Source organism: Scomber japonicus, chromosome 10 (genome assembly GCF_027409825.1).
Source record: "Scomber japonicus isolate fScoJap1 chromosome 10, fScoJap1.pri, whole genome shotgun sequence".
NCBI classification, from domain to species: Eukaryota; Metazoa; Chordata; class Actinopteri; order Scombriformes; family Scombridae; genus Scomber; species Scomber japonicus.
Genome location: NC_070587.1, coordinates 23,548,121 through 23,566,670, shown reverse-complemented (window position 1 = coordinate 23,566,670; position 18,550 = coordinate 23,548,121). Strand labels below are relative to the sequence as shown.

Genomic DNA, 18,550 nt, shown 5'->3' with positions numbered 1-18,550 from the left:
AACGACTGAACACTTGATAAAGAAGCACCGAACAAGCCTTTAAAAACTTTAAGAACTGCGTATTCATGAGTTTTTTTGTACTAATTCTACTTTAGTCATAAGACACATCTCTAAAAACAGATAAGGAAATCTGATTTTAAGCTTCCTCTTGCCAAATCGCACTCTGCCACAGATGTTACTGCCACATTTCTGAGAGGACTTTATGTTTAGTCTCTTAAAAAATCCTCTAGGTTGCTTCTACCAGTCATTGATTTCACATGTTAAATATGAGGTTTTTCTTTGAGTTAAATCAGTGGGATCACTTTACACCACACACACACACACACACACATACACACACACGCGCATGCATACACCACTGTCTTGGGCCCTTCCTTCCTCTGCACATGTGTCTCATGAAGTCAACTTCCTCTCTTGACAGGCATCAGTTACAATTCACTGATTAAATGTGCTTGTTTTAATTTTAGGTCCATTTACTTAAACATACAGCATCATTTGAAAGTAAAGCAGTCAAACGCAGAAGATTTCCTTTGTGTGTACGGTGTGAACATAGCTGACCCGTGTGTACTTCTTAAATGCTAAATGTAGAGTAGAGCCCTCCCAGCCGCCCCCCACGCATGCAACCGCATTTAAGCCTCTCTTCCAAGAAAAAAACCCCCTGAAAACCACTTGAGAGAGACATGTCATTATTCCACTGTCTGGGTGTTCCCTCCGCACGCACAAATAAACAGATTATCCAAAAAAAAAAATCATCTGACAAACAGCGGGGCAGCGTGTAGTCCCTGATCCATTTTTTTTATTTGCTGTTGTTTTCTTTCAATATGGATGTAAAACATGGTTTGTAATTTCAAAGCGATAATCGGCGCTTTGTTTCATGTAAAAAAAAAAAAGAGGAGGAGACGGAAAAGGAGGTGGTAGTGAGAGGGGGGTTCGTAAAGGGTAATAAACATGCCAACCACTTCATTTGCCTGGGAAGAAAAAACAAATCGGCAAGGAAGCTTTGAAAGAAAAAAAAAGTGTCTGTGTGTGTATGTATGTGTGTATGTGTGTGTGTGTGTGTGTGTGTGTGTGTCTGATCAGCTGTTAATACACAGACCTGGAGTCATGAGACGCACAGCAGACCAAATCATTCAGCGGAGCTCTTTAGCATCTCAGACAGTCAAACTGTGTGTAAATAGATGTTGACCGAGACAGCAGACTTACAAACCACCCCCCACCATCACCGTCACACACACACACACACACACACTCACACTTGACGGATGGCCTGTCTTCAAACACACTAGGACTACAAATCTGTCCTGGTCCCAAGGGCATTTTGGGAACTAGGGGAGGAGGTTTGTATGTGTGTGTATGTGTGTGTGTGTGTGTGTGTGTGTGTGTGTGTGTGTGTGTGTGTGTGTGTGTGTGTGTGTGTGTGTGTATGTGTGAGAGGTGGTAGGGGGTGCAGGATCTAGACACAAAGGGAGTCCCCAGCAGTCGGTGACAGGGATGTGAACGCTCACTGGAAGAGCAGAGCACTGTAGGTGCTGTGGGGGAAATGATGGCAAGGAGGACACGAGGAGAGGGGGGGAGGGTCGACCTCTTCGCCGGTTCGGACTTTTTTTTTTTTTTTTTTTGGAAGCCCTCGACTCGACCCGCTCGGTTAAAGCTAAGTGAGCCGCTGCGGGCTGCGTGTCGCACAGTGTCTGTGGCTGAGAGGGGGTTTGTCACTTTGATTCCTAAAAACACTGGGTCACACAGCCGCAAGATAAGAAACATTGATGGGCGGAGGGCAAAAATAAATAAATAGTGAATGGCGGTCAAAGCTGATTTAAAGGCGAAGAAAAGGTGGCGAAAGAAAAACAAGATAAAACACACCAAAAAAAAAAAAAAAAGGAGAGGCGAGATAAATCTGAGCCCTGCTGTGTTAACATGACACAGTGTGGTTAAACATGCTGGACGCTGGTGTGAAGCTCAATATAACACACACACACACACACACTCACACACACACACACACACACAAGTCAACCACTCAGCTTGTATCCACACTGAGATCCACACTGAGATCTATTCATCTTAAAGGTGACCTGTGGAAGTTTGCTTCACCTGTGTGCATCACTGAATGTATTTCCTGCCTCATATTTTGCATATATTTTGAAATGAGGGAGAAGTTTTTGTAGCTAGAAGTCTTATATGACAGGTATGACAGGCATGTAGGATAAGAAATACATAAAAAACATTTCTTGCACTCTGTTGATTACATAATTATCAGCATGTGGGGGTTTTATACATATTTTGCATTTTTTAAAAAAGGTTGATTATGGCATTTTTTATTCCTCTTTCATTGACCTATCAATGTGTCATTCATTACACACTGACTCTGTATGTTGAAGTCAAAGTCTTATAAGATAGATCTACATATACTGTACCAGTCAAAAGTTTGGACACACTTTCCTATTCACATCAATGAGAAAGTGTGTCCAGACTTTTGACTGGTGCTGTATATCAGGCTGCTTCCAGGTGTTTGAAATGCATATTAAATGATTGAAAAGACAAGTTTGATTGAGTGCAGCAACATTGGGTGTCTTGGATTTTCAATATTTCACTCTAGAGCTGCGATGACTGGTCGATTGATCAATAAGCTGGTTAAGCAGAAGCAAATGAATCATCAATGACTAGATAATCGATCCATCTTTTAAGCTTTTTAAGCAAACACTAGTTCCATCATTTCAAATGTGAATATTTTCTGTTTTTCTTCATCCTTTGTGACAGTAAAGTTAACACCTTTGAGTTCTGTACTGCTGATTGGACAAAACAATACATCTGAAAGTGTCACTATAAACTGTAGGGAGATTTTTCACCACATGCTTGACATTTTAGACACCAAATCATAACTGAATAGCTGAGACATTAACCATTGGATTAATCAGTAATTCAAATAATTGTTTAGCAGACCTGTTTTCACTCATTAACTTCATATACTTTGATGTAGACCTTCTACATTTTTGTAAATACTACAAAAAATGTGCTGATGTCTGTAATGACTTTGTAGCGTGGATATTTTTTACAGTGTGTTCTGCAGCAGAATGTGAGCTGCGTGTGCAGTGAGTCTGCAGGTCAACTCCACGGTGTAAAAAACAGTGTCTGGAGACCCCACCGCCACCACCTCCTCACTTAAAACAAGGAGCTCTTTCTTAACCCCCTCCTCCTCCTCCTCACACCCCCACACTCCCAACCTTGCAAGTCGAGCACCGCTGTTCACCGCTTTAACCCCTCAGCTCAGGAGAGAGAGAGAGAGAGAGAGAGAGAGAGAGAGCGAGAGAGAGAGAGAGAGAGAGAGAGAAGAGAGAGAGAGAGAGAGAGAGAGAGAAGAGAGGTGGCAGACGAAATAAGGCTCCATTGAGAGACACTAACCAAGTGTAGAAATTCCCTGTGAAATTAATTACAGGAGCAGTAATCGCAAAAAAGTCTGTCTGGGAGAGAGAAAAAAAATAATAATAATCTTTTTTTTTTTTTTTAAGTGCTGTTGTTTGGTTGTCTTTGCCACTCCCCTCCCCAAGGTCCCTGGATTTTTATTCAGACTCAGAGTTTGAAGTCTTTTTTCCCCTTTTCTTCCAAGGCTCATTATTAGAATTCATTAATAATAAAACTAAATAAAACTAAACTAATTCCAAATCAACAACACCTCCGCAAACAAACCGAATGAAAAAAAATGAGGAAAAAAAAAAAAAAAAACAACCCCAAAACAAACAACAAAGAGCTTAGTGAGAGATTGGATTGGCTGTCTGGCTGGAGACTGCAGGGTAAATATTGGCTGAGCCTGAGAGTGCCTGTCTGTGTATGTATGTGTATGTGTGTGTGTGTGTGTGTGTGTGTGTGTGTGCATACATCAAGGTGTAAATGTGAGCGCATGTGCCTCTGTGTACATCTTAGCGTATGTGTTGGAAGGGGAGAGTCAACAAGTAGCCGTGTGCGTGTTTGGCCTGAGGTAGTTGACAGATGACCCTGCTGCCACCTACACACTAACACCACTCATACACAGGATTACAGATCAGGCCGTTTACATCCGCCTGGCTGGCTGTGCCTCTGCTGCAGGCTGGCTGTTACATACACACACACAGAGACACACACACAGACTCTCAGGTCGCTGACACACACATGGACCCCGGCTCTTGTCCCAGGAGTGTATACTGCTGTGTTTATGTGTGTGTGCGTCTGAAGTGAAGGGAGGATGAGGAAGATATTCTGGGAAGCTTTCTCAGGGGAGACACATATATAAAAGTAAAGCTGTGACTATTAGTCTGCAGGAAAAATGATCAGCAATCACTCTGATAATCCATTGAAATGTTATCAATCACTTTTGAGAATTTGCTGCTTTAGTAAGCTGGATTTTTTCAATTATTAGTCAGACAAAGCTGGCAGTTTGAAGATGTAAACTCAGGCTTTAAGAAACTGTGATGACATTGTGTAAAATAAACAATCAATCCAGACAATAATCTGTTGAATAATCACTGAAGAAAGTTGCACACACAATAAAAGCTTTTCCTCATAGTAAGAACTAGATATGATGGAGCTGATAACATACCTTAGTTTCAGTACTGATACTAAATTTAACATGATGTATAAACATGTTTTCCTGCAAGTTAAATGTGTAAACACAAGCAGCCAAGTGAGCACTTTGCAGAAATTGGGTAGTTTAAAAAAAATGTCAAAATGACTATTTAAATCAGGAAGTATCTTATAAAAACCAAAAGTAAACAAGGCTGAATGTGACGAGGCGTTCACTGACACTTTCTGGTACTTGGCAGCTTTCCAGCACTGGGCGCGATTGACACTCTTCAGTCTTATCAGAAATGTGGATAATCCTGGATTGCTTCTCGAGACTAACATAAAACTTCTTAATATGTATTTAAACTTTTTTTTCTCCGCTGTGCTGACTTTCTCATAAATTAGAAGGACAAAAAGCTATTTTTAAGTCACTGCCTGACAACAACAAAGTTCTTTTATGTTAGTGTTGACTCTTAAAATCCTCCCTTTTTAAAAATGGTGAATCAAAGGAAAGTTAGTTTCCCTTTCTGTTCTTTCTGTTCTGTTTTGATATCACTTACAAACCACTATCAAGGTAACATCTGTAGATTGGGAGGAAAAAAGGTGTATTTGCATTAAGTGATATGACCCCACACAGTTGGCATATAGTATTTCCACTTGTTAAATAATGACAGCACTGATAGGAACAAGAGTCAATACTGGATTCAATGACTTAAGAGTGGAAAGTGTTTGCGGAGGACCTGCCTGTGGTGTCACCCAGCAGCGACTGTTCCTTCACACCTCGCCTCTAATCTGATGAAAAAAAGGTGATTATGAGTACTTTCTGTCAGAGTGTTATCTGTAGGTTAAAGAGAACACACACACTCACACACATACAGAGAGTCATGAAGCTGCAGTGTTTGACTTTATAATACCTTCCAGACTTCATAATACCACACCTACAGTCTAACACAATCAAACCAAACATTTAACACTTGTTAAAAGGTCCCTTCCTTTCAAAAACCTACACGCGCGATTCAGGCGTGAAGGCCGAGGTTCGGTTCACGGCCGTGACACGCTGCCTGCGCTGTGATCCCTCTATGTTCGTAGTCCCTTTCAATTTTCCTCCTTGTCTGAATAAAGAGGAAACACACCAGTGAGAGAGAGAGAGAAAGAGAAAGAGAGAGAGAGAGAGAGAGAGAGAGAGAGAGAGACCGCCCGCTCCGCTTTTTAAAAAAAAAAGAAAAAGAAAAGGCAGACTGTAGCTCTTTTCTTCAGCCAGAGAAATCATCAAAGCATGAGCTACATTATTCAGCCTTGCCGAGTCTGCATGACAACACAGCCCGACAAACAAGAGCTCTTTTCAAACCAGACGGCCACTACAGTAGGACACAGCTATTTCAAACCACTTGTGAATGGAGCTCCCTTCCAACTAGTGAGACCTTCAGATGAAGAGAAATGCATTGAAAATACCAGAGCCGGCGTTTTACAGACGCATGCATCATCTAAAACACACTACACAGTTGTTGTAGATAAATACTCTCCAGGTATCAATCAACACAATCCTGTGAGGGTTGTTGGGGTTTTCTTCTTCTTTTTGCAGCAGCAGCAGCAGCAGCAGCAGCAGCTCAGTCTGGAAGTCTGAGGCAGTTCTACTGGATTATCTAATTAGGCTCTCTGCTGTATCAGTGTGTGTGTTTCTGTGTGTGTGTGTGTGTGTATGTGTGTGGATGCACCGGTTCACGCCTAACTCTGTGTGTTTTTCCTGGCCCGGCAATATGATGATGCCACAGAAAACAAATGGTGGAGCAACAGTCCGTCTGCCAGACAAACACACACACACACACACACACACACACACACACTTCTTGGTTACAATGTGGCGTCAGCGCATCCACGCTCTGTTGCCAAATCTAAATCTAATATCCTGCGCTCACCTCACGTTGCCCAGGCCCTGGCCTCAGCCCCAATGGAAATTACACATCACTGTAACTCTGTCTGTAGCTTGTCTGTGTGTCTGCGTGTCTGTCTGTCTGTCAATATGTCTGCCTTTCTGGTTTCGGATGTGTGTGGCCGCATCTCTGTTTATATCTCCGCTGCTTCTTGTCTTCCTGTCTGATTACGAGTCTACCCGCCTGTCTGCATGTCTGCTGTGCTCCCTCCTGTTTATTTGTCTTCGTCTGCCAGTCAGTCAGTCAGTCAGTCAGACAGACTGTATACATACACTGTTTGACCGCCCTCTGTGTTTCTACCTGGCCGCGTGTGTTTGTCTGTCTGCTCCTCTTGAACGCAATAAAGAGGAACATCTGCAGTGGATCTAGCAGGCAGGCAGGCAGGCAGGCAGCATTAGGGCAGAGCTGATAATGATAGTTTCTCTCCGGGCTGCTCAGAAGGCAGACAGACATAACATACCATTCCAGCGTTTCCTGTCTATGCTGACAGGCAAACTATTTAACCCTCTGTGGTGATCCCTCAGAGCATATGCACAGCCCCTGCAGGCCTATGGGGCTACATCTAGCAAGTATTAAAAAACATTTTTTTTAAAACCACCTCCTGTGGCAGGAAATGTCTGGCAAAAGTTAAGCAGGAAACTTTGAGCTCACAAAAGAATAGTTACTATAAACTATAGTAAGTGTGTGCCACATTTAGAAGTCTGCACAGTGTTACAGTGATCTGTTTATTAGGCTATCTGACACTGTAAGTTAACTGTGGAGTACTACAGTATGCTCATGTAATATTAATGGCTAGCATACGAGCCCCAACATACCATGAATCACTATAAACTCTATTCTGTGTGCTACTGACACACTTCAAGTCAACAAAGGAGATTATTAATACCAGTAAGCACAACAGGGTCACCATAAAGTTTCTGCTGGATAGCGCAGACACACTGTAAGTCCACACAGAAGTAACGTTACTATAGAAATGCTATATAAAAGACTGTCTTTGCTGGAGGAAAACGGCTGATAGAGAGCTCACAGCACAAGTGTTTCACCGTCTTGGATGCATACTTAGTCTGATTTGTTGTCCTTCTGTTGCTACACTGGAGAGTGCACATAAAACGGATTAGGCAGTAAAGTCTCTCGGTAGGTTTTTAAGGTCAGGGGAAACGCAACTAATGTTACTCACATATCTCCATTCCCTGTGGCTGGGAAGCGGTGCAGTTGCAGGAGCAGGTGACATTGGAGTTGCCGGGGCCGCCAGGGGCCGTTAGGTTTTGCATGGGGCTGGGCAGACCGGGACACCGCTCCGGGGAGAGAGCCGCCGCCGCCACCGTCGGGGCCCCCCGACGGGAAAACAACGAAAAACTTCCAGACAGCGGCAGCAGAGTCCGCCGCTACGAGTAACTCCCGACAGTTTCGCACTTATTTTCCACGGTTTTTTTCTCACGCCATGTTTGTCTCGGAGCGGCTCAGAAAGTGAATTAGTCGGAGATTTCAGGCTGAGCCATTGCCTGTGGCTAACGCATAGTACAGCTTTTTTTTCTCCCCCGTTCCTTCCTCCGCCGCTCGGAGCAGCTGTCCTTCCTCTACTAGACCGGAGCAGACACATCGGGCTCAACACCCGCCCACACACTGACAGACGGGCGCGTTGGCCAATCAGAGGGCGGCAGAGGAGGGACAGTCAGAGGGGAAAGAGAGGCGTTGCCTTCAGGAGCGGTGGGAAATATGACTGTGAAAAAAGATATGACTAAAAAGATCCCAAAACATGATAAAATACCACACACCCCTACATCTCCCTGTTAAAGAAACTCTGGGAAAGTCTGGATTAACTATGACACACAAGTCAGGGCGTGTTTAAGACTTCTGATAAGGACTAAACATTTGACTAAACAACATTTTGTGCAAATAATATTTAAAAAAAAGAAAATTGTTTCATGGAGATCCACAAAATTTCAAACATTGTTCAAATTTCTTATGAACAAAAATATATATGCAGATATAATTGCATTTCCCCCTCATTTTCTGTACATTTACTTGTCATTTTTGACATGACAAAGCCAAACAAAATGTTTCAGGTCTTAGCAAGTCATTAAGTGTCTATAAAGCCTTTTTGTTTTGTTTTGCAGGGGCCCCTTATTCAGTTATGCTTAGTGTGGTGCTGTCTGGTGTTAGTAGTTAGTATTCATGAATGCCTGTGCATATATTAGCTGCAGAATGCATTAATTGGCTATCGTACTAGGTGGCTATTCATAAATATTACAATTTGTACAGCTGAATGTGTTGCGTCTGTTCAGCTTTTTTCAAGACTTTATACGTTTCTTGACAGCTTGGAACAGAGTCGTTGCTTAAAGCACAGACAACACTGAAATTAACATTGGAAATACAATAATACAGAATACTTGTATGCATATTATTTTCACAGTAGCCTGGCAGAATAAAACAGTTCATTATAAAATAAAATACTCTTCTTGCATGATTCGTTTTGTAATAATTTCTCACCCAAATTATCTGAGTGTGCATTGACATACATATTCACAAGTAGGGAACAGAGTCATACGAGGAGCACTTGAAGGCAGCAATGGTGAAGGGATGGGACAGGAGTTATATGTTTGTGTGTGTGTGTGTGTGTGTGTGTATGTGTATATGTGAGTGTGTCTGGGTTGCGAGGGGAAGGGGGGGGGTGCATGGGTGGGTGGGAGCGGTGGGGGCTGACCTGACTCAGAAAGCTAGCAGACGGCCGGGTCGTGGTTGACAATGGCTGTGGGAGAGCAGAGCAGAGCAGAGGAAAGGAGGAGGGGGGGGAGTGGAGGGTGAGGGGAGGCAGGGCCGGGACTGGTCGGTCTGGTGTGTTATTTGGGGAGGGTGGGGAGAGCGCTTCGAGTTTCACTCCCTTGTTACGGTGGGCCGCAGCCAATGGAGACGGCTCTTTGAAGGGGCTAACCTTGAGCTGACCCCCCGCGCCAGTCTTGTGGTTCAGGGGCACATGTGCAGCAGAGAGGCAAGACCCCCACCTCTCATCCCCATTGCCTCCCCTCCACCTCCACCACTACCCCTCTGATTCTTACCAAGAGTGCAACCCTCCCAACCAACACACACACACACACACACACACATATACACACTCACACTCTAGCGCAGGACCGTCTGCAGTCTATAAATAAACTAGGCTGTTCAAATCTGAGAGAGGCTCTGAATGCCAGTCTAGGCCAAGCAGGTTCCCAAACTATGGTCTATGGACCATAAGCAGTCATTGAAGCATGTCCAGGTGGTCCTCCTGGAAAACTAAAGCAACTTTTAGATTAAGATTCATTTCACGTGTGCACAGGACAGGCAGCAAAAAACATAGAAATCACCTTTTTGTCTGCAGGAAATGATAAAAGTAACATTTATTCATATTCATAGCAGAAGATCTCATCATGTATATGGGCTTTGACTGAACAGTTTGGGGAAATGCCTGCTGTAGGACATCAGTAACCAAAGGCAATAAAATGAAATGGACCTCAGTGAAGGAAAATAAGTAAATGGGGAAAAGCAAAAGACCTCCAACAGATGTTATGCATTAAGTGTCGCATCACTGGCCAAGTTCTATATCCAATCATGCAAAAATATTTTCCTTGACGGCTTCCAGTGAATTCCACACACTCCTCCACGAGCCGACTGACACTTTTGGAAGAAGGGAGAGAGAGAGAGTGAGAGAGAGAGAGAAAAAAAAAACACAGACGCGTGACCCTGACGCAATTTCAAAACGCCTGGCAGCTGTCATAATTTTATTGAAGCAACAAATTGAGGCGCTGCTGTCTTGTCAGCTAAAAGAAGCAATATCAATCGAGACACCGAGGAGTTTTTCTTTTTCTTTTTTTCTTTCCTCCGCCTTGATTTGAGGTCACTCTCATGTCCTCGCGCACGATTATTACCAAAAAAAAAAAAAAAAAAAAAATCACACCTCAGACATGCACGCACACCCCCAGACACGCTCTCATACACAGACAGACTCACATTGATTCTCTCTCTCTCTTGCAAAAGCACCTCTATCCATGCACAAACACCCCAACACCACCACACTATACAACACACACACACACACACACACACACACACACACACACACACACACACTCAGACACACACGCGCACAGTCTGTCTGGAGCGTCAATTTAGTCCCCCGGGGAGCACGCAGGGTGACACCACTAACAGGCCAGACCAGACTAGACAGCCAGCAGACAGATAAATACTAGGCACGGCTGAATACCAAATGCACTCTAGTCTACCAGCTCCCCTACCATCCCCCCTGACTGCAGTCTGCACACACACACACACACTACACACACACAGCCTTCTCTGTGTCTCTCTAGTGAAACGTCTGTCTCATCGTGTATTTGAGGAATACTAACTTTAGGGTTGATAGGTTTATCACGCTCGGCACGTGCGGATGTGCCTATTTTGGGAACTTTGCATTCGGGCTTTCCTGCTTACACAGGGCTTTCATGCTTATTCAGGAGTTCACTGTGCGTTTACTGCTGCTGTTGTTTCGGGACCGTTTGAATCCGAAGCATGACCCGGCATGTTATACCACCCTCCACCCCCCCCCCCCCCCTTCCAAAAGACCCCCCCAAAAAATCTGAAAATATGGTTTTTCCCTTAAATATTAAAGGCAGGCAGGAAGGGAAACACCACCACCATGTGTACAGCAGACTGATATTACTAGTACAGCCTTGTTGCAATGGGAAGCCTTTCGTGTGTGTGTGTGTGTGTGTGTTCAGATTCACATTTGAACATAAACTTTAAAGAGGTTTCCTGCCAGATTACTGTAAAGATATTCTCTCATGAGCCACGGATGCTTGAAAGTTCAGCTGAGCTGTGTGTGATGAGGCAGTGAACACATCAGGGATGTGATTGGCCTGATGCTGAAAAAAGCAGCACAGGCCTCAGCGGCAGGCAGGTCCATCCCTCCCATCACTGAAAAAAAAAAAACCCTCACATGCAGAGTGGGTTCTCCATCTGAGCCCATGCGGTGCTGAAAGAGACACTACTTCATAGCGCCATCTTGTGGTTCAGCAGGGTAAAAAAATCCCCAAAAAGACAGGACTGTTTCATGCATCATCCCAAACATGGACAGGAGAAACTGTTCCAGCTCTCTGGTGTCTGCTTCGGCTCTCCTCGCGTCTCCTCTCTGTCGCTCCATTACTTCTGAAACCGAAGCCGTCTCCCGGGCACCACTTTGAGCTTTGAATCAATTACGCCTCGTCTTCATTAGAAACCACGAGAGTACACGGAGGAGGACACTGGGAAAATGAAAGCATCCTATCCTACAGCTTATTTTATAGAGGTTTGATGTGTTCTTGCAGGGACTACTGAGCTGAGGAGAGGAGAGCAGTCCAGATTGACAGTGAGCACACATGCTGTAATTCATAGTGTGCCTTTTAATATTGAAAGCATAGATATAATACTAAACTTAGGAATTTTTTTAGATGATAATGTACTTTTAATGTACTTGCCTGTTTTATTCTCTTCATTCAGGCAGGTATGAAAGCTGTCAATCAACCTCCGGTGCAGACTAAAGAACTGGACCCTGGCAGTCTGAACAAGAGGGTCTCAGTCTAGTTCCAATCAGACTTTGACTGGTGTGAAAGCAAAGCATACCAACCACAACATAGTGGAATGAATTCAAAAGCTAAACTACTAGTATAGACATGAACTGTAAAGAAAGACAGGTTTCCCATTTACAGACATTTTCAGTATTTAGGAATAAGGCAACTTCCCTGAAACTAGAAAACATGAGAAATGAGTGTTCAGAGTTGAATTTCTAAGTTAAAATGTTTTGGGCTTCTTTTGGCACACAGCACCTTTAATAATTTGTCAGCTTTGGTCACATATTTCAGAGAGGAAGAGCAGCTAGTAGCCACTATAGCACTAAAAGAGATTCAACAAAGTTAGCTCTACAGGTGGTGAGAGATGAACTGTGTACATTACACCCCCCCCCCCCCAAATAAGTAACGTTAGCATACAAAAAAAACAACCCACAAAAGTAAAAAAATTGAAAGGTAACATTAGCATATAAATACAACAATAACGTTAGCATAAAAACAATGAAACCACGTTAGCTTAAGGAATACAAAAGTACTGTTAGTATAAAAACAACAAAGTTACGTTAGCATAAAATTCCTGCTGTTTTCCTGCCAAACAAGTGAAGAGAAGAGCATGACACACCCATTGTGGTTATTATATTCATAAGATCAGCATGTATGAAAATCCTCCTATCGCCTCACAATATACTAGACACTGGACTGCGGTTTAAAGCTAAAACTATGTCAATACAGGATTTTATAAGTCTTGGTCAGCCTCACAGGATCATGAAAAGATCTGTTGATTTTGTAAGAGATGCTTGTTTTTCCTGTTTCAGCGTGTTTTCTATAAAAGGAGGTTCAGTTGTGACTTGTGCTCATAATTGGTTATTTCCTGGTGAGCTCAGAAATATATAAGTAATATTAAGTAGTAACAGGCTGCCAGTGTTGGTAACTGAATGTTAACTTCTTCCACAAAGACTTTACAGTGTTCTCATATTTCACCAGTGCTGCCTTCGTTATACTGGCTTCCTGTTCATTGTAAAATTGAATTTAAATTCAGTCTAATTACTTTTACAGCACTTGACAATTTGTCTCCATCATACATCAGTGTCTTACTAATTCCCTAACAGGTCCACTAGGCCTCTCAGGTCATCAGAACAAGGGCTCCTGATTGTTCTCCACCCAAAATTCAAGATATGTGGTGATTAAGCTTTATCAGGCCTGGCTTCTAAATGATGGTAAAATCTACCTCTGGGAGTCAGATCAGTGTTTAAAACCCTATTTATTCTCAAAGAAATTTGCCCTGATTTCTTCTTATTCCTTAAAGAAAAGCTGTTATTCAATGCTTTATTCAATTTTGAGTCTGTGAAGCAGTATGTAACCCTCGTTTTGAAAAGTGCTGTATAAAGGCCTTACTTACTCTTCGTTTATCTTTTTAAAAAACAAAATAAATGTAAAAAGTATAACTAAAGTGCAACAATGTATGATTTTGTTCCCTCTGTTTGGAGCACATAAATCAAACCTGGTGTTAAAGTCCAGTTTTGGTTCAGGTAAAATACTAAGCGTAGTCTAAACCTGCTCCATGTGAAAAAGAGTCCTGTTGTGATTTGGTGCTATGTTTTTTTTAAAAAGCAACTAAAGATGGTGTTCTGACTTTCTGACCTCAACCCCATCGATCGAACACCTGCGGCATGGAAAGAAAGAGCGAATGAAAGCCAGGCCTCATCGCTCAACATGAGTTTTCCTCACTAATGCTTTAAGTGTGTGTGGAGGCTGTTGCAGCAGCAGAATAATGCTCATGTTGCTGGAGTGACATGTTCATCCATTTCATATGAGTGTATGTTAGCGTCCACATATGTTTGGTGGTATAGTTTGCTAAGATTTAACACAAAGGGAGATGAAATGAGTGTGAACTGGCTGAACACACTCTTAGCACATGACTCATGCGATACTGTCATTTTACACAATGCACTTATAGCCGGTGCGGTTAAGTAGTTTCCATCCTGCGCTGCTAAAATTCCTCTTGTGGGTGCAGCCTTTATCATGGAAGTTGTGGGATGGAGGCGCTTGTATGTGACGATAATCCATTTTGACTCTTAACATAACATTTTCAGTCAGACTAATAACTCCAAACACCCCGCGACTTCTGTGTGGAGTCAGTATTACTGAATGCCATTCCAAATGTCAGAACAAAAGATGGATATGACTCAGCCTTAATACCAAGGCTGAATGGGATTCATGAATTAACCGCAATGCATCTCACCAGCTGACAAAGCTGGAGAGCGAGGGAAAGAGAGAAAGAGAGAGAGAGAGAGTGGGACAGAGTGTTTGGTTAGGCATTGACTGTTAGCTCGGCGTCTTCAGCGGAGCGCTAAGTAACAGAAAGGCCACTCCAGACAGTCAGATTGCAGAGTAGAGAGTTGCGTTCAATAAAAACATCTGGCATGCCATATCATATTTGCTGCTTCCTGCCCTTGTCTGGCTGCAGTGCCGTGTCATATCCTGTCCGCACAGGTGCACCAGCTGTCTGGTTTCCCACCCCTGTCATTTCTATACACGCACGCACAAAAACACACACACTTCTCTTCCACCCATCATTTCAAAAACCACCCCTCCCTACCTCTCTTACTGCCGCAGGCACCACTGCAATGACACCACAGTGCTCACTGAAAAAGTTGTGTGTGTGATGGATAGAAAGAAAAAGAGAAAGGAGGATGACAGACAGACAGATAGACAGATAGATAGATAGATAGATAGATAGATAGATAGATAGATAGATAGAGTGTGTGTGTCTCAGTTTGGGTTTGAATGAGAGAAAGACAGATTGAATAAGACAGATCAAGAAAGAGATAGACAGAGCCTCAGGTAGAGGATGCCAGACAGAGCAAGTGAAGAAGAGAAAGAGAAGAAAAGAGAAGAGAAGAGAAGAAACAGAGTGAAAGCAGAAGCAAGTGAAGCAGGGAAAGAGAGGGACACAGATAGAGAGAAAGAGTAGATAATCAGCAGGTATTGAGCTCTTTTCACCCCTGCGGTAGGGCCCTGCTGAGCATTGTAATGGGCTGTCTGCCCAGCTGGGCCGATGAGCTCATGTCTGGCTTTAATGCCAATCTCCTGAACTGGCACACGGCTCACTGGGGCGAGTGCAGACGCAACGCCGCCCCACTACCGCCGCCAGAGGAAGCACAGAGCACATGCCGAGAGAGGAGGAAGGAAAAGACGAGGAAAAGAGAAAGAAAAGTGACAGTGAGAGAGAGAGGGAGAGTGAGAGCGAGAGAGAGGGAGAGGTGGGGAGGGCGAAGGTGTGTGTCAGTGAGTGGGCGTGTGTGTGTGCGTGTGTCCGTCAGCCACTTCCGTCACAACACTGATAAGAGCCCTGAACCAGACGGCAATAATGACACAGCTAGTGAGACAGACAGCGGCTATAAATGTGCATGCGCGTGCGTGTGTGTGTGTGAAAGTGAGGGGAAGAGAGGCAGCGACTGTTTGTGTGTGTGTTGTTTTATGCAGCCATAAACAGCAGTGATTACAGACTGTGGATGGTGCAGGTTATAGCCTCCTGCTGTTAAGAGTCTATACATGTAGTTAAAGGGACACACACACACACACACACACACACGCACACACGCACACAAAACTCAGACACCTACCGGTCTTAAAATGTATGAAAGAGTAAATATTCAGTAGTGTTTCAATGGCTCAGGCTTCTCATGGTTTTCACATTCTTTTTGCTTTAAAATGCACAAACGCATTATTGTTAATATTACAATACACATGTTTGCTTTTACTCGATGTGACGGCTGTTCTCACTGCAGGCATTTCACAGCAACCATTATACATCGCTCTTTTATCCCCAGGTTTTCTGCTCAGACAGTGATCTCTACACATTGTGTAAACCGTGGCCTCGCAACACAGCCGTGTAGAATTCAATCTGCATCGAAAACAAAGATGCAAATAAAAACTGGAGGAAGGGAAAGGAAAGCAGTTATCTTCTTTGGTGATGTTTAAAAGGCACATGTTGACGTCTGGAGTGACTGGCAGAACAATGATGGGGTACATTAATGAGACTGGGATGTAAAGACCAGTGCTGCCAGATTTCATATAGAATATATAGATAGGAATTTTGATCACAGTTTACTATTTATACATACATTAACATGATTGGATTTTGTCACCATATACTGAGGAACAAATCCTGCAAAGATCTTTGTGAAAAATCATTTTTCAAAATGAAAAAAAAAGAATCTAATGAAATGGGTCAAGTTTATAACCACATGGAACAGCAAGAAGACTTTATATTTCATATTCAGCTAAGGTCCGACACCTGATGTATTCAAATGTCCTGTTATATCATTTCAAATGTCCTTACTGTAATGCTAATTACAGGAAAAACCGAAGGCTGCTTCACTTCCAGACTGAGTACAATCTGACAGTTACAGTTACAATCTAACTGCCAAAAACAAACTGTATTTTACTGTATATATACTAAAATCAGAATCAGAATGGGTTCTCGTCATAATTGTATGCCAGGTTTTCCAAGAGATACATTCCAAATAATATATCAGCCTATTGTGCTACCAATCCAAGCAGTGCTCAATCCCTGTTACATGAACATAAATGTACCAAATACACCAATCAGTCATAACATTAAAACCCCCTGCCTAAAACAGCTCTGACTTGCTGATGAATGGACTCCAAAAGACCTCTGAAGCTGTCCTATAGTATCTGGCACCAAGATGTTAACAGCAGAACCTTTAGGTAAGTTGTGAGGTGAGGTCCCCAAGTATCAGACTTGTTTTTCCAGTACATCCCACAGATGCTCAATCAGATTGAGATCTGGAGAACTTAAAGGCCAAGGCAACTCTTTATCATGTTTTTTTGCAGTATGGCAGGGCACATTATCCTACCATGAAGGGGTGTACTTGTTCTGCAATGATATTTAGGTAGGTGGTACATGTCAAACTAACATCCACATAAATGCCAGGACCCAAGGTTTTCCAGCAAAATATCACTCAGGGCATCACACTTTCTCCTCCAGCTTGCCTTCTTCTAATAGTGCATCCTGGTGCCATCTCTTCCACAAGTAAACAATGCACATACACCCAGCCGTCCACATGATGTATAAAAAAAGAGTGATTCATCAGACCAGGCCACCTTCTTCCAATGTTCCACAATTCAGTTCAGATACCCAAGTGCCCATTGTAGGAGCTTTAAGTGATGGACATTGGTCAGCATGGTCACTCTGACTGGTCTTAAGCTACACAGCCCCATATGGAGCAAGCTGCAATGCGTGTTCAGGCAGCTGTCCATCCAGCAACTTGTGCTATAGTAGCTTTTCTGCAGAATCAGACCAGATGGGGTAGCCATCATTTCCCACGTGCATCAATGAGCCTTGGACATCCACAATCCTGTCGCAGGTTCACTGGTTGTCCTTCCTTGGACTTTCGATAGTGACTGACCACTGCTTACTGGGAACAGACCCCTCAAGACCTGAGATATTGGAGATGCTCGGACCCAGTCATCTAGCCATCACAGTTTGGCCCTTTTCAAAGTTGCTCACGTCCTCATACATTTTTTTCCTGCTTTAAACACGTCAACTTAAATAACTGATAGTCTCACAAGACAATCATTGTTATTCACTTTGCCCATCAGTGGTTTTAATGTTTTGGCTGATTGGTGTATTGCCCATTTTCTGATATACAAACAATAGGACACCCAGTGCATACAGTCTTGGTTCAATGTTCATGGACATGCTTCCAAAAGTCTTGGATCACCATGCATCCCTTAGGGCATGGAATAAAGTTCGCACTGACTCTGGGGCCTGACACCTCCAGCACTCCACTGAGTCCTTAAGACCTACGAGAAGATGTCTAGTACCCCTTTTCCAACGAGCTGGAGCTGGTACTGGTTCAGAGCCAGAGCCTGACTAAGCACCGGTTCTTTGCTTTTCCACCGCCAAAGCTCCAGCCCTGAGCCTCAGAACGGGAGCCAGAGCAAGCACCAACTCTTTGCTGGTCTAAAGCAAGAACCGATTACGTCAGCGGACTGGGGGCGGGGCTAACGTTTATTAGCCGGCTAGCGGGTCTAACGTTTATTAGCAGACTAGCGGGGTTAACGTTTATTAGCCGGCTAGCGTGGCTAACGTTTATTAGCAGACTAGTGGGGTTAACGTTCATTAGCTGACTAGCATGCCATTTACAGAGGGTTATAGATTTGTTGATTAAAAGTACTATTTTTATCATTTTTTTGCCAGAGCTGTTGTCTTCTCCTTCTTCTTCTTTTTCTTTTTCTTCTCCTTCGTTTCCGGCAAGCTAGATGCCTTGCACCATGTTGCTGCCTCTCACTGGTGAATCATGGAAGTGCTTCAAAGGCGTGCGCCGGCTCCTTGCCGGTGGAAGAGGAACAGGTTCATAAGAGGTGCTTGGATTAGCACCAACTGAGCACTGGCTCTAGCACTAGCTCCGAACCAGCACTGGCTCCAGCTTGGTGGAAAAGGGGTATAGGTGGTTCAGGCTGGTTCAGAACCTTGAATTG

General features: G+C 43.4%; 1 protein-coding gene across 2 annotated transcripts in view; it reads right to left on the bottom strand.

Moving 5' to 3' along the window:
* Positions 1-18,550, bottom strand: part of ldlrad4b (low density lipoprotein receptor class A domain containing 4b) — a 130,618-nt gene that overhangs the window by 30,493 nt on the left and 81,575 nt on the right. Inside the window, exon 1 of one of the 2 annotated variants that reach the window (XM_053326721.1) lies at positions 7,642-8,013. The exons of the other annotated variant lie outside the window; for it this stretch is intronic. Within the exon in view, the coding sequence (XP_053182696.1) occupies positions 7,642-7,735 (94 nt within the window). The 5' untranslated portion in view covers positions 7,736-8,013. Of the gene's footprint in view, positions 1-7,641; positions 8,014-18,550 lie in introns of those variants that run through there. 2 annotated transcript variants of the gene reach the window in all.